The sequence below is a fragment of the Lepidochelys kempii genome, chromosome 6, assembly GCF_965140265.1.
Source record: "Lepidochelys kempii isolate rLepKem1 chromosome 6, rLepKem1.hap2, whole genome shotgun sequence".
In the NCBI taxonomy this organism is placed as follows: Eukaryota; Metazoa; Chordata; order Testudines; family Cheloniidae; genus Lepidochelys; species Lepidochelys kempii.
In genome coordinates this window covers 2,397,351-2,414,354 of record NC_133261.1, presented here as the reverse complement: position 1 = coordinate 2,414,354, position 17,004 = coordinate 2,397,351, and the positions used below count along the sequence as shown (strand labels likewise).

General features: G+C 52.9%; 1 protein-coding gene across 1 annotated transcript; it reads left to right on the top strand.

Annotated features, from left to right (window-relative positions):
- The first annotated feature begins 11,019 nt into the window (after positions 1–11,019).
- On the top strand, positions 11,020–16,520 carry LOC140913715 (perforin-1-like). The gene is made up of 3 exons (XM_073350518.1): positions 11,020–11,169; positions 13,523–14,109; positions 15,407–16,520. Exons 1-3 carry the CDS (start codon positions 11,020–11,022, stop codon positions 16,518–16,520), a joined length of 1,851 nt encoding a protein of 616 aa, XP_073206619.1.
- Positions 16,521–17,004: the final 484 nt, after the last annotated feature.

The following is a 17,004-nucleotide window of genomic DNA, read 5'->3' as shown; positions in this document are numbered from 1 at the left end:
GCCCCACAGACAGGGGATCCGAGAGGGGCATGGGTGTGCATTGATTGTTCGTGCTCCCTGTTCCCCAGAGCATTTCCTAGTTCCCCCTCCGCTGATGCTACTGGGCTTCATGCTGTCATCCCTGCTTGGGAATCTGTGTCTTCTATGCCACAAGAGACGGCCTGCTCCTGTGGGCCCATCATCCTCACAGCTCCCTCTGGGAAAATACCCCACCATGAACCGCCCATTCCAGATCCCTCAGACCAGTGTGCCCGATGATTCCAGTCATCCAATGTATACATCCAACCAACAAACCAAAGTATTTACCTTCTGCATCCAACCTATCTGCCCCCCACATCCAGCCAACTGCCAGCCAACCAACCAATTGTTGCATTTACTTTATCCAACATATTCAACCAGCAAGCCATCAACCAATGAATGTATCCAGTACATCCATACAACCTACACATTTTATCGAGAGCTGCCAATGTAAAAAAGCCAGCCCGCCAGCTAACCAACCAGTGGATATGTTCAGGTTGTCAGATGTAACCAGTCAACCAACAAATGTGTTGAGCATATCCAGCCAACCTGCCAAACTATTCAACCGACGTATCCACTGCATCCAATGTATCCAACCAGCCAACCAACCAGTGTATGTACCTCGTCCATCTGGTGTATCCGACCAACTAATGCCTTACGTACGTCCAACCAACATGTGTAGCCAGTGCAACCAACCAACCCATGAATGTCAAGTTCATCCAGTCAACCAATACGTGCCGGCAGTGTGACTAATCCCCCAGCCCACGTATCCATTCACCCACGGTCATTACCTGTCTAGTGCATCGAGCTGAAAAGAGATCATCAGGAGCAAAGCTCACCCCCTGTCCTATTGTGGCATCAGGGATTAACCCTCTGCAGAAACCCGACGATACTCCAGCGATGGGCACAGTTCTAAACACCCAGGGCATGGGATGGGCTCCCAGAAGGAAGATTCACTCAGAGGCTGTTTCCTGGTTGTGATTTTTCTTGCTTTCCACTATTACCCAGCAGCTCTGGGGTTAATTATCTCATCCTGAATGTTCAGGCCCCACCCACCATCCAGCTGGATGTTCATTCCTCAGATGATCAGGAGCGATGCTGATATATCACTTGCCATCCATAGAAATCAGAGTTAAATGATGGAAGTCATGCCACAGGACTGCTGATTCCGGCTGTCAGCAAGCTCAGAGAGAAGGCACCGTATTGGGGTCGCATTGGGAAGGGCATCTGCCTCTAATGCGGGGATTAAAGCATCTTCCTGGTTCACCCCAATCTGCATCTGTGGGATCCTAGATAAATAGCGCCATTGTGCAATTAACTGGTGAATGAGGGTTGTTAACTCTGAACCCTACCGACTGCAAGTTAAATATCTCCTCTGCCTGGAAAACCGCCATGCTGCTTTGCAGCTCCACGTCAAAATTACTTGCTTCTGGGAGGATTCTAGATCTCTGAATTCTTTCAAATGTATCTCCCTGCTTCAATAAACATTTGTGAAAGCAAATTTCTAAGCAAAAAGCCTTGTCATTCTTCCAACCTCAGTGGGCTGGACCCAGATGTAGAGTAGAAATGAGTGGCTGCACTATACGCTTGGGAAAAGTATGGGAGCTCTGGGCTGGAGGGGAGTGTGGCATGGCACGACAGGGGAGCTAGACAGCTGGACAAATTTGCTGGTATAGGGAATCCAGTGTAATGTGGTTAAAGCCAGTCAAAGGGAGTGGCTTCTGTTGGGGACAGAGTGGGGTGGGTGGGAAAGAGATACAGGGAGATGAGCCATGTTCTTAGGGGTGCATTAATGTCCCAAAGCTGATATTAGCAAGACACTGCTATTGCCAAGGGATCCAGGAGGGGATATGAGGATTTTTACCTCTAAGGGGATTCAGCTCTGAGCTGACTCTTCAGCAGGGGGATTGGCTGGCTCAGGAGGCTGGGGGATGGGACACGGGGCCTTTCCCCTCTAGGGGGCGCTGGTTCTGATCTGGCCCCATGACATGGCTGGCTCTGGGGACTGGAGAATTAGAAGTAATAGTCCTCCTTTAATGGTACAGCTCCGATTCCCGCCAGCAGATGGCAGCCTGTTCTCATATAGCCCCCGACCGGTTGATCAACTAAATTTGGGGTAGGCAAACTAAGGCCCACATCTGGCCCATCAGACCTTTTAATCTGGCCCTCAAGCTCCCACCGGGGGATTTCCGTGTGGCTCCCGGAAGCCTTGGCATGTCCCCCCTCTGGCTCCTACCCATAAGGGCAGTCATGAGGCTCTGCACACCCCAAGCGCCGCCCTCCACAGCTCCCATTGGCTGGGAACCACCGCCAATGGGACAGGTAGGGGCGGTGCCTGCGGACGCGGGAGTATGCAGAGCCATCTGAGCGGTGCCACGCCTCTATGTCGGAGCCAAAGGGGGGACATGCTGCTTCTTCCGGGAGCTGCTTGAGGTAAGCACCACCTGGAGCCTTCACTCCTGACCCCTTCCCAGACCCGCAACCCCCTGTCCCAGCCCCAATCCTCCTCCTGCCCTCAGAACCCCTTGGTCCCAGCCCAGAGCACCCTCCTGTACCCCAAACCCCTCATCCCCAGCCCATCCCCGGAGCACACCACCCCAGGCAGAGCCCTCACCCTCACTGCACCTCAACCCCCTGCTCCAGCCCAGAGCCCCCTTGTACACCATGAACTCCTCATTTCTGGCCCCACCTCAGATCCCACACCCTGAGGCAGAGCCCTCACCAGCTCCTGCACCCCAATCTCCAATTTTGTCAGTATTCACGGCCCGCCATACAATTTCCGATATGTGGCCACCCCGAGCTAAATGCATCTTGCACGTCAGTTCTAACAGTGCATGGAAGGTGTTATCAGGGGGTGGGGAACGGCTCTGAGTTCCTGACCTGCACATGGAATGAAGGCTGGGATCCTGGTGCAGAGGCTGAGAGATGGGGAGGCTCCGGAGAGCCGATGGGAGTGCGGTTGTGATGCATGGTGGACAGGAGAGGATCTTTCCATAGCCTCCTTCTGCTCCACCACACACCCAGTGGCTTCAGAGCAAGCCCCTGCAGGGTACATGGTCCTAGCTGGCACGGCATGAGGCGGGCGGTGAGTGAGTACATCACCGAGAGGGCCCTGTGGAGGAATTGCACCCAGCACTGCCCCCCAGGGACCAAATGCAGCTCCTGCATCTGCCCTGGGAATGCCACAACCAACACCATGTGCTGATCATGGGAGTGCATCCTGGGGAAGCTGACGATGATTGTGAAGCAGGCCAGTGAGAGACCACTTGACTGCTACAGATGCCTTTGTCAAGATCTTCTTTGAGAGCAAGGAAATCTGGACTGGCACCATCTGGAACAACAACAGTCCCGTCTGGAATGTCCACTTGGACTTTGGTACCATCCGCATCACCAGTGCCAGCAAGATCCGAGTCCAGGTCTGGGACGAGGACAACAATTGGGATGATGACCTGCTGGGAGGCTGCGACATCCCGCTGGTGGCTGGGGGGCCCCAAGCTGACCCCTTATATGTCACTGGCCTCAGCAGGCGGGGTCGAGCAGCACTTCCAAGCTATCACCCTCCTATGCCATGGACACTGCACCAGAATAGAGCACGTCTGAGCAGGCCGGGTTGAGCAGCACTTTCAATCTGCCACCCTCATAGGCCCCTGGTTCAGCATGTCTCTAGACCCACTTTCACATTACAATTTTTCTGGTAGTAACCCACTTGATGAGAAAATCCCACAGGATTTTTGGGCGCTGCAGGGATTTTTTAGCTTAGGTAAGAGGAGCATTGCTGCAGAGCGAATGAGGAGACCAAAAAAAAACCACCCACAAGGGGGAGAGAGAGAGAGAGAGAGAGAGAGAAGCAACCAGCTTAACCATGAAAGTTATTTATTGCTAGGTAATAACCACAGGGGAGCCAAACAAGCAAAACAGTGATAATATTAAATCTAACTTAAATTTGGTTATAAAAGTCGGGTTTACAAAACTATAACTGATCACACAAGTCAGGGTCAGAAGGCTATACCGAGACAGAGAGAGAGAGGGAGAGAGATCTGTTTTTACCACTCCATTAAGCTTGAATCGATCGGGGGTCCCAGGTGGTGGTAGTATCTGAGAGTCCGGAGTGCGGGAGACAGGCAGAGCCCCCAGCACAATCAGTCAGGAGAAGCTGAAGTCCCAATGGACCTGATGCAGAGTTTGGATCCAGGCATCAGAACACTTACTTGAGCATAGGTATCCAGTACATCCAAAGAACCAATGAATTTATCTTGAGCATGCGATGTAAAAGCCAGCCAGCCAGCCAACCAACCAGTGAATGAGTTTATTATATAGAAAATTTCCAGCCAGCCAACCAACAAATGTATTTAGTGTGTCCAGTGTAACCAGCCAACTATATCAAATATATTTAGCATATCCAGCCTACCTGCCAACTAACCAGTGTATGTATCTAGTGCATATCTATTCTCAACCTATTTACCATTGTGGGATGCATACACAGCTCTCTATGTGTTATGTGGGCCACATCCACAATATATATATATTATCTGTATGGCCCTCGGGATGTGATACGGGCTACAGCTGTGTTCCGATTGGGGCACAAGCGGCCCATGGGCCACGGGTTAAGAACTACTGATCTAGTGCATCCAGTGTAACTAACCAACCAACCAACTAAAGAGTTACATACATCCAACCAGCCAACCACTAGGTGTAGCCAGTGCAACCAACCAACCCACAAATGTCCTAAGTGCATCCAACCAACCAGTCAACCAATATGTGCAGGCAGTGAAACCAATCCACAGCCCCATGTATCCATCCACCAACTGTATTTATCTGCCTAGTGTATCCACTTGAAAACCGATTGTCTCTACGGGAAAGGTGTTACGAATTACACCTGATAGGACACGCACACCAATGCTGCGAATTACACCTGATAGGTCACGCACAGTTCGAATCTAGGCTGAGGCACAGAAACAAAGTCCACAGCTGCAGAGTTCCCAAAAGACACTAAGTTTATTACGCTCGAGCGTGGGGACCCTGAATACAGATTATACAAAGGTTATATACTTTTTTAGCAAAGCATGTTGCCCTCGTGCATTGGAAACCTTAGCCAATAAACAAACCCTTGTCTTATCTACCACCTATCCCTGCTTGGTGCATTCCTCGTGCTATACCAGTATGTTAATTACACAGCATGGTCCTAAAGCCATGCATCAGTAACTTTTATTATCAGGATGGGAGGCCTCACATCAAGGCCAAGAGACAGGGAGTTAGAGACTGACAAAAACCAGATACTGGGAGTCAAGGCAGGCTGGAAACAAGGAGGAGGATTTTCACAGGGATTCAGTATCTAAGGATCACTCCTCCTGGTGTATGATGTGCTGGCATTTAAACAATGGTGGGCCCCAAACCAAAATGGAGTCACATGTGCTAACTTTTCCTTAACAAAGGAAAAGGTGCAAAGCTCAGGTCTGTCCTATTGTGGTTCAGTGATTAACCCTCTATAGAAACCCTAAGATGTTCCAGGGTGGACAGGGTTCTAAACACCCAGCGGATGAGCCGGGGTCCCGAGGGGAGGATTCATTAGGGGGCTGTTCCCTAAGTGTTGTTTCTGTTGCTTTCACAATTACTCAGCTGCTTTGGGGTTAGTTATATCATCATGAATACACAGGCCCCGACCACCACCCAGCTGGATGTTCTCTGCTCAGATTGTAAAGAAAGATGGTGATGTATCACTCACCATCAGTAGGCTTCAGAGTTAATACACAGGAGAACACACCACAGGGCTATTGATTCAGGCTGTCAGCAGGCTCAGGGAGATGGTCCTACATTGGGGTCACATTTGGAAGGGCAAATTCTCCCTAATTCGCGGATTAAAGCTTCTTCCTGTCTCACCCCATCTGCATCTGTTGAGAGCCTAGATCAATAGCTCCATGGTGCACCTCACTGATGGAGTGGGGGTGGTTAACTCTGAACCCTACTGACTGCAAGTTAAACATCTCCAGCCTGGAAAACTGCCAAGCAGCTTTGCAACACCATTGCAAAATGATTTGTTTCTGGGAGGATTCCAGGTCTCTGGATCTTTGCAAATGTATCTCCCTGCCTCAATAAACATGTGTGAAATCAAATTTCTAAGCAGGAAGTCCTGTCATTCTACAGGTGTGGCAAGTTGTATTAGCCCATGGACCCCGGGCTCTAGCAAATTCAGGGTCTGGTGGGCACAGCTCCACCAATGTTAGGGGCCGGGTCTCTCTGCCGTCCCCGCCTGTTGCCCCTGCACACCTCCCCCAGAGTGTCCCTGAGCCTCGCCTGCTTCCCCCGCACACCTCCCCTACCTGCCCTGGGCAGTGGGTGGCTGCCCCCTGCAGCTCCGCACTGTGCTCCCTTACCGGCCACTGGCGCAGCTGGCTACAAGGGAGCAGTGTCAGGGGCGAGCTGAGGCGACTCCAAGTCAACTCCGGGGGGTAGGGCTTATCCTGGCTGGATCTCCTGAGTAGCAGCCTGGGGGGCTTGGGTGAGTGTTGGGCCAGGGGGTCCAGGGAGGGCCTCCCCTCCAATGGAGCTCGCTGCTGCTGGCGGGGAGGAGGCTTGGGGGAGTCCTCCTCTCTGCCCCCCAGCCCCAGGGCAGCCTGCCTGATCCACCCCAAACTCTTCATCCCCAGCCCAGTCCCATTCCCCACATCCCAACTCTTTGTCCCAGCCTAGAGCCCGCAGCCAGCACCCAAACCCCCTCCGAAAGCCTGCACCTAGCACCCAAACCCCCTCTTGCACCCAGTACTCCAAACTCCCCCGGCACCCCCTCCTGTACCCCAATCCCCTGTACCAGCCCAGAGCCCACACCCAGCACCCAAACTCCCTCCCAGAGCTCACACCCAAACTCTTTCCCAAAACCTGCACCCCAAACCACCTCTTGCACCCAAACTACCTCCCAGAGCCCACACCCCGCTCCCCTCCTGCACCTCAACCCCCTGAGTCAGCACCCAGCACCCAAACTACCTCCCAGAACCTGTACCCCTTCTGTACCCAAACTTTCTCCCAGTGAGTTGGAGGGAAGTGTATGGGACTCATAGCTCAAGGGGCAAAGGCTGTTCTCCACACTGAGGGAGGGGGCAAACATTATGAGCCTTTATGAGTGCTCTGTAATGAACTCACAATGGTCAGCGTGGGTGACTGGGACTGGCTTGTGCTACTTCTCGCTCTGGCCAAGTTCTCGGTAGCCCTCCATCTCATGCCCACTGTCATAAATATAAAGGGAAGGGTAACCACCTTTCTGTGTACAGAACTATAAAATCCCTCCTGACCAGAGGCAAAACCCTTTCACCTGTAAAGGGTTAAGAAGCTAAGATAACCTCGCTGGCACCTGACCCAAAATCACCAATGAGGAGACAAGTTACTTTCAAAGCTGGAGGGGATGGGGAACAAAGGGTCTGTCTGTGTGATGCTTTTGCCGGGACCAGGTCAGGAATGCTCTTCAGAACTTCTGTTAAGTTAGTAAGTAATCTAGCTAGAAATGCGTTAGATTTTCTTTTGTTTAAAAGGCTAGTAAATAAGCTGTGCTGAATGGAATGGATATTCCTGTTTTTGTGTCTTTTTGTAACTTAAGGTTTTGCCTATAGGGATTCTCTATGTTTTGAATCGTATTACCCTGTAAGGTATTTACCATCCTGATTTTACAGAGCTGTTTCTTTTACTTTTTCTTTAATTAATATTCTTCATTTAACAACCTGTTTGCTTTTTCATTGTTCTTAAAATCCAAGGGTTTGGGTCTGTGTTCACCTGTACCAATTGGTGAGGATTTTTATCAAGCCTTCCCCAGGAAAGGGGGTGTAGGGCTTGGGGGATATTTTGGGGGGAAAATGTCTCCAAGTGGGCTCTTTCCCTGTTCTTTGTTTAACACGCTTGGGGGTGGCAGCAGAGGGTTCAAGGACAAGGTAAAGTTTGTACCTTGAGGAAGTTTTTAACCTAAGCTGGTAAGAATAAGCTTAGGGGGTCTTTCATGCAGGTCCCCACATCTGTACCCTAGAGTTCAGAGTGGGGAAGGAACCTTGACATGGTGGCAGAGCGGTGGGATCATTTTAAGATTTTTTTTTTTAGATAATTTTGAGATTTTTTTTTCAATCATTTGAAGCAGAAGCACAGTAGGATTTTAAAAGGACATTTTTTTCCCTTTGGGCTGCTTGGAAACAGGTTTTAAGCTGAAAGCAGTTAGAGTTTTTTTGTCTCTGCCTGGGGGCCAGAGCAGAGACAAAAGGGATTTGTCTTTTTTGAGCTGGAGTTTTCTGTATCTCAAGGCAAGGTAGTTAACCTCCTGCAGGGAAATTCACAAGTTTTTCACAGACCTGAAGAGGTTGTTTTGTTTTTTTTAGGTAAGAGCAACTAGAGCGTTTTTCTGTCTATTTGCCTGGAGACAAAGGATTTTTCTGTAGGCTGAGAATAGCTATCAGAGAACATAGGTATCACATTACAGCACAAAAAAAAAACTACAAGCCAGTTTTTTGGGTTTTTTTAACTCTCGGGTGTAAAGTTAGTTAAAAACAGAGAGTGGTGGCAGCAGAGGGTTCAAGGACAAGGCAAAGTTTGTACCTTGAAGAAGTTTTTAACCTAAGCTGGTAAGAATAAGCTTAGGGAGTCTTTCATGCAGGTCCCCACATCTGTACCCTAGAGTTCAGAGTGGGAAAGGAACCTTGACACCTGCCAATACATCTCTGAGCATGGATGGGCTGACAATGGTGTTCTACTCTGTGTTCTGGGACATCCTCGGCCCGGACCTTGCCATTGTCTGGGGCTAGTCCTTGGGGAGCGGGGTCCTCCCTCTGTTGTGCAGGCGAGCCGTGCTCGCCTTGCTACCAAAGAAGGGGGACCTCTGCGACCTTCAGAATTGGCATCCCCTCTCACTCCTCAGCATGGACTACAAAGTCATAGCAAAGGCCATCTTGCTGCGGCTGGGGTCTGTGCTGGCGGACATGGTCCATCCAACGAAACCTAGACTGTCCCAGGCTGCACCATCTTTGATCATTTGTATTTGGTCCAGGACCTCCTGGATCTTGGGTGTACGGATGGTCTGTCATTCGTCCTCCTGTTTCTGGACTAGGACAAGGTGTTTGACAGGATAAACCACAGGTATCTCCTGGGTACTCTACGGGCATTTAGCTTTGGGCCCCAGTTTGTGGATTTTCTCCAGGTGCTGGATGCTTTTGTGGAGTGTTTGGTCAGGCTACACTGGACCTGACCAAACTGTCAGCTTCGAGCCAGGGGTCCATCAGGGCTGTCCACTGTCAGGCCTGCTGTATACTCTACAATCAAGCCCTTCCTCTGTCTCCTCCACCGGAGGATGACACGGTTGGTGATTCGTGAGCCGGAGTTGCGGCTGGTCCAGGACCAAAGAGACCTGGTGCGGGTGGAGGCCTCCCAGGGGATCTACTCAGTGGTCTCCTTTGTCCGGGTCAGCTGGGTCAATGGCTCTGTCCTGATGGTCGGAGATGGGTGCCAGATGAACTCCCTCCCCCCGCGCTTCAAGCCATTCGGTGGAGTGCGGGTCCACTGCCCTATCTTGGCGGTTACCTTTCTGCCATATATCCTTCTCCACTGGAGAACTGGCAAGATTTGGAGGCCAGGGTGGGTGAGTGGCTGCGGAGGTGGACAGGACTGCTCCGTTGCCTTTCCCTGTGGGAGAGGGCACTGGTGCTCAACCAGCTGGTCCTGTCCATGCTTTGGCACCGACTCAACACCCTGAGCCCAGTCCCAGGGATCCTGGCCAGGCTTCAGAGGATGGCTCTGGAGTTCTTCTGGCCAGGACTGCACAGGGTCTCTGCGGGGGTTCTGAGTCTACCCCTGGAGGAGGGAGAACAGGACCTGGTCTGTCTCTGCAGCCAGGTCCATGTCTTCCACCTCCAGGTCCTGCAGAGACTCCTTTATGGTGCAGGTAGTCTGGCATGCAGCACATTGGCACACGCCTTCCTCCGCTGCCTCCGAGGGCTCCGATACGACCGGCAGCTCTTTTTTCTCTATCCGAGGGGTCCTCCAAGATCTCTCCAAGCTGCTGGTCTTCTACCAGGACCTCCTCCGGACCTGCAAGCTGTTCTCGGCAACCAGGTCCGTTGTGGCCACCGAGGGGGCAGACCTGCTCGCGGAGCCCCTGCTGCATGACCCCCCAATATGTAAGTGGCGGAGTCGCCCTTGATTAGCCAGAGGCTGGTCCTGGCAGAAACCACAAGAATCTGAGACTTCCTGGACTAAAACAGGAGGGACTGGGTGGATCCCTGAGCACTCATTTGGTGCCTGGGGCTCTCCACCCTTCTCCACCCTCCACTCCTGTGTGCGTACTCCAGGAGGTGGGGGCAGCCTTATTGCCCACCTCTCAGGTTTTCCTTGAGCAGGTCCTGCGAGGGGGTGCTCCCCACCCACCCCTCACCCCAGGTCCTCCAGAGCTTTTAGTCTGGCCACTATCCCACAAGCCCCTGACTGCCGGCCCCCCTACTCTCCATAGGCCGAGCTGCCTGCGCGCCTTGAAACCGGTTCATTTCCGAACTGTGCCAAGGGAACAATTATACAAGGTTGTGCTCACACGTTCCACTTCCTCACACTGGTGTGCTGTGCTTCAGGGTGGGGGGGCTCAGCAGGGGGCGCTCTCCCTCGGCAGGCAATGCTGGCCCCAATGCCCCAGTGTGGCATTAGGGGCTTCTCTGCTGCAGGGTGGGGGCTCAACGGGGGACACTCTCCCCGAAAGGCAGTGCTGGCCCCAGTGTAGCACTAGGGGGTGCTGTGCTGCAGGGCGGGGTGCTCAGGAGGGGGCCGCTCTCCCCGGGAGGAAGTGTTGGCCCCAATGACTCGGTGCAGAGTTTGTCTCACTGTGGTTTCCTTTGCAGACTCTCTAGCTCATCATACACTGGGTCAAGACCCATGGGAACCGCGTTTGATCCACCACAGGGGTGGAATAATTGCTGGCCACAGCTTCCTGTTGAGCTGGCTGTGGCTGGGGGTGTGAAAGGGGGACAGGAACTCAGCGCTGCGGGGAGCGTGATGACGGCTGAGACACTGAGAACACGGGAGCCCCTTTGTGGTGCCTTGATCCACCTTCAGAGCTCATCTCTCCCAGCAGAGACACAGACCTGCCCGGGACGCCGACAGGCCCCAGGGCCGAAATATACCTCAGCTCAGTTCCTGAAGCAGGTAAGTGATGGGTGGGTCTGCTCAGACCCTGGCCAAGATCGGGGACCCCATTGTGCAGGATGCTGCTCAGACCTCGGCCGAGATGGGGAACCCCATTGCACTGGGTGCTACACAAATCCTGGCTGAAATGAGGACTGTGCTGAGATTGAGGCCCCACTAATGCGGGGCACTGCACAGATCCCCCCAGTCCCAGCCTGTTCACCCCATGTGCTCCACAGACCTCAACCAATATCATGGTCCCCACTCCCTCCTGCTCTAACCCACTTGATCCCACTCCCCTCCTAGTGTGACAAGAGAACCCAGGAGTCCTGACTGCCAATCCCGCGCTCTACCCACTAGAGCAGTGGTTATAAAACTGCGGGTGGCAACCCAGTACTGGGTGGCAGAATGTAAGGCCCTGGGTCGTGGCGGCTGTGGTCAGCACTGACGACTAGGCTCGTAAAAGTCCAGGTGGTTGTGGTGCTGCCTGGCTAAGACAGACTAATCCCTATCTGTTCTGACACTGCTTTGCGACCCTGAAACGGCCAGCAGCAGGTCTGGCTCTTAGGCGGGGGGGCCACAGGGCTCCGTGCGCTGCCCTCACACCGACCACCAGCTCTGCACTCCCATTGGCCAGTTCCCAGCCACTGGGAGCTGTGGGGGGTGGGGGTGCCTGCAGGCAAGAGCCACGCAGAGCCACTTGTGAACCTCCGCCTAGGAGCTGGACCTACCCAGAGACCCTTCCTGCACACCAAACCCCTCTTCCCTGGTCCCACCCAAAGCTTGCACCCCCAGCCCAGAGCCCTGACCCCCTCCCTCACCCTAACCCCCTGCCCCAGCCCAGATCACCCTCCTACACCCTGAACCCCTCATTCCCGGCCCCATCCCACAGCCCTCACCCCCATACCCCAACCCTCTGCCCTAGCCATGAGCCCTCCCACACCCCAAATCCCTGATCACCAGCCCCGTTGGATCATGGGAATCAACCATTTTCTTCAGCTGGGTCACCAGAAAATAAGTTTGAAAACCACTGCTCTGGACCACATTGCCATTCAGCTTTTGATAATTAATTTACGTCTTTTATACCTTTCATATCAGGGGCATCTTGCAATTTCAGGCTGTTTGATTTTCTATTGGCAACAAAGCAGTGGGGCAGCAGGTCAGGACTGAGGAGCACCAGCAGAGTTGGAGAGGGAACCCCAAGGAAGGACTTGCAGAGGGCTGCAGGCCGGGCAGAATCAAGCAGTCAATATTCAAGTGAGTTTTTCCTGCCCGGTTCTGCTGGGATGAGTTCAGACATTTACTGTCCCCTCCCAGTCAGAGCCTGCTACAATCATAGCAGAGCGGACACCCTTTCCTGCCCCATAGCCAGCATTGCTGTGCAGTTCCAACCCAAGTGGAACACAATTCAAATCTACATTTAACCCAGCATCCCTTGTGGTTAGTAAGGGGAGGGACACAAAGAGAAAGGTGAGGTGGTCAGGTACCTGGTGAGAAAGGAAGGGGACAGGATACCAGAGTAGATGGGACCCATGGATCTGCTCTTGCATGGTAGGGAGGGGGCAGGATACCAGGCTAGATGGGCCTATGGGCCTTATCCAGGGCAAAAGGGAGGGAGCAGGTTACTGGGCTGGATGGGACCAGGATCTGTTCCGGGGCGGTGGCATTTCCTTCCTTCTTTCCCCAACAGCCACAGTGTAAAGCTGACAGTGCTAGATGCTGGGGCTGATGCTGACCATGAGAAACCCCAGAAAATGACCCTCCATCAGTGGTTAAACATTACCAAAACCACCACTCGGCGTGACCAGAAGGGGGACCCAGAAGATTCTACAGTGAGGCCAGTCATGGCTAGCGTGGCCCAAGCTCCCACTGCTCTCGCTGGTTATGAAAGCCACCACCCCCAATCTACGGGTTGTGCCTGGCTTTGAACTTCCCCCTAGTGGCCAGACCCAGCCACTGAATCAGCTCACTAAGTACAAGCCACGGACACTGTCCACGTGGCACCGTCCTCTAGTGGCCCCATTGAGGAATTGCAATGACTCATTATTATATTGCACGCTGTAGAATGGGCATGTGAAACTATACCTCCTCCTCGTAGTTAGTGATGGAATTCCAACATCTGGAAAACAAGGAGGAGAGGGAATTGATAAAAATTAGATAATCTGTCGTCAAACATGCAAATGAGGCATCAGGTCATTTGTGTAATGCCTCCAGGTTTCCTAGAGCCCATCAGTTTTCATAGGTGTGCAATAAAATACGGCAGATGTCATGGGTGATAAGTGGATGTCTCTGTCTCTACAACAGAGTTAACCAAGAGAACTGCCTGCCACTAGATAGTCACTAATTCTGGACCTCTGTGTGTCTCTCCCTGCAGGAGGGTTCAGAGGCCAACAACCCCACCTGGGTGAGGGAACCCGTCACATCAGCCATGCCCAGATTTGGTGCCTTCATCCCCCTCCTCCTCTTCATCTTCCCTGGGGCCTCCTCCCATTGTCACACAGGCACGGTCAATGAATGCAAGAAGCACACGGCCTTCGTGCCCGGGCACAGCCTGGCTGGCGAGGGCATCGATGTGACCACAATGGGCAGGAAGGGGGCCTATCTGGTTGACAGCAGCCTCTGGCAACACCAGGACAGCACCTGCACCCTGTGCCGGAACCGACTTCAAGGAGGGCAGTGGCAGAGGCTGCCGCTGGCCGCAGTGGACTGGCGGGTCCACGTCTCGTGCCGCCGGAAGCTGAGCAGTTCGGTGCAGCAGTCAGCAATGGGCATGATGGATTCGGCGGCATCCGTGGTGCAGAACGACTGGAAGTTGGGGCTGGATGTGCCTGTGAAGCCCAAGGTTAATGTCCAGGTGGCCCTGGCTGGATCGCATTCCAAACTGGCCAGTTTTGTTGTAGATCACACGCGGATGGACAAATACAGCTTCGTGAGCCACGAGGTCTCTTGTGGCTATTACAGGTAAGAGCCAGCCTGGGTCAGGAGCATTGTTCTCTCTAAGCTGTGTGCCTGGGCGTGCACACACAGATACTAAACCCCACATACACGGCGAAACACCGAGCGCACAGAAATTTGCACAGAAAACATTTTTTGCACACACGACCTGTCAATAATTGGAGGGAACATTGGTCAGGAGGGCTCACCTAGAACTGGTATCAGTGCAACACCACACAGTGATATGGGACTTTTTTGACCTCTAGGGGGTGCTGGCTCCCACCTGGGAGTGGACAGATATGGGGGTGTCAAGGTTCCTTCCCCACTCTGAACTCTAGGGTACAGATGTAGGGACCTGCATGAAAACCCCCCAAGCTTACTTTTACCAGCTTAGGTTAAAACTTCCCCAAGGTCCAAACTATTTTACCCTTTGCCCTTGGACTTCCACTGCCACCACCAAACGTTAATCTGGGTTACTGGGAAAGCGTTGTTTGGAAACATCTTTTCCCCCCAAAATCCTCACCAAAACCTTGCACCCCGCTTCCTGGGGAAAGTTTGGTAAAAATCCTCACCAATTTGCATAGGTGACCACAGACCCAAACCCTTGGATCTTAGAACAATGAAAAAGCATTCAGTTTCCTTACAAGAAGACTTTTAATAGAAGTAAAAAAGAATTACCTCTGTAAAATCAGGATGGTGAATACCTTACAGGGTAATTAGATTCAGAACATAGAGAATCCCTCTAGGCAAAACCTTAAGTTACCAAAAAAGACACACAGACTGGAATATCCATTCCATTCAGCACAACTTATTTTCTCAGCCATTTAAAGAAATCAGAATCTAACGCATATCTAGCTAGATTACTTACTAAGTTCTAAGACTCCATTCCTGTTCTGGCCCCAGCAAAAGCATCACACAGGACAGACACAGACCCTTTGTTTTTCTCCCTCCTTCCAGCTTTTGAAAGTATCTTGTCTCCTCATTGGTCATATTGGTCAGGTGCTAGAAAGGTTACCTTTAGCTTCTTAACCCTTTACAGGTGAGAGGATTTTTCCTCTGGCCAGGAGGGATTTTAAAGGTGTTTACCCTTCCCTTTATATTTATGACAGGGGGATTTTCCTCTCTTATGTCTCAGGACAGCCCGGTGACCTGCCGGGACCAGAGCGGGGGCAGTCTGCCAGAACAGTCAAGCAGCTGGCAGTATCCCCAGCAAGTTGTGAGGTTCAGCACACTGGACGGCTGATGCTAATGATCAGAATGCACAGCTAATGATCTCAGCTGATAACTGGGCTGATCACACTCCTCCCCTTGTGTCCCTGACCAGGTTCCGGGTCAGCGAGATGCCCCCGCTCACCAGCCATTTCACTCTGGCGCTGGAAAACCTCCCCGACCAGTACGACAGCAAATCCAAGCTGGAGTACCAGCAGCTAATCAGCAACTACGGCACCCATTACTTGTCCCAGCTGCAGCTTGGGGGGCGGGCGCGGGACGTGACGGCCGTGAGGGTCTGCGAAGCAGCAATGAGCAGCTTGACTGACGACGAGATCAAGGACTGCTTGAGCATGGAGGCGGCCGTGAGTATCGGAATGGGCTCAGTCAAGGGTGGGTCCAGCAAGTGCGAGGAGAAGAAGGGGAAGGTCCAGCGGAGCTTCCACGAGACGTATCAGGAGCGCCACGTGGAGGTGGAGGGAGGAGAGAGCACAACTGATGTGCTTTTCTCTGGCAGTGATGCCGAGGTCTTCTCGGCCTGGAAGGAGAGCCTCAAAGCCAGCCCCGGCCTGGTGTCCTATTCGTTGCACCCCATCCACATGCTGGTGGAGCAGGACGACCCCAAGCGGGAGGCGCTGAGGCGGGCGGTGAGTGAGTACATCCGTGAGAGGGCCCTGTGGAGGAATTGCACCCGAAGCTGCCCCCCAGGGACTCAACGCAGCGCCCATGACCCCTGCTCCTGCATCTGCCCCGGGGATACCATGACCAACACCATGTGCTGCTCACGGGAGCGCGGCCTGGGGAAGCTGGTGGTGACAGTGAAGAAGGCCAGTGGCCTCTGGGGGGACCAATCTACTGCTACGGATGCCTTTGTCAAGGTCTTCTTTGAGAGAAGGGAGATCCGGACCGGCACCATCCGGAACAACAACAGTCCCGTCTGGTATGTCCCCTTGGACTTTGGTACCGTCCGCATCACCAGTGCCAGCAAGATCCGCATAGAGGTCTGGGACGAGGACAAGTGGAACGATGACCTGCTGGGAAGCTGCGACATCCCGCTGGAGGCTGGGGGGCCCCACCAGAAGGATTGCTACCTGAACCACGGCCGCATCTGGTTCCAGTACAGCCTGCGCTGTGGGCCCCACCTCGGGGGCCGGAGCTGCTTCGACTATGTCTCCCAGCCACCCCAGCAGAGCACAGCCAAGGGGAAGGAGGTGGAGGCCTTCTGGTGAGCCCCACAGACAGGGGATCGGAGAGGGGCATGGGTGTGCATTGATCAATAGCACCCCTGTCCCCCAGAGCATTTCCTAGGTCCCTCTCTGCTGATGCTACTGGGCTTCATGCTGTCCCTCCTGCTTGGAAATCGGTGTTTCCTATGCCCATAAGAGACGATCTGCTCCTGTGGGCCCGTCATCCCCACTCTGGGAAAACATCCCATCATGCACCATCCATTTATAATCCATCAGACCAGTGTCTCCAATGATTCCAAACATCCAATGTATCCATCTAATCGACAAATCAACGTATGTACCTACCGCATCCAAACTATCTGCCCCTCCCCCATCCAGCCAACCAACCAACAAATGGTTGCATTTAGTTTATCCAAGGTATTCAACCAGTAAACCACAAACTGGATTTAGTGTATCCAATTTATCCATCCAGCCAACCAATCAAAGAACATATCCAGTGCATCCGCCATATCCATCCATCCATCCA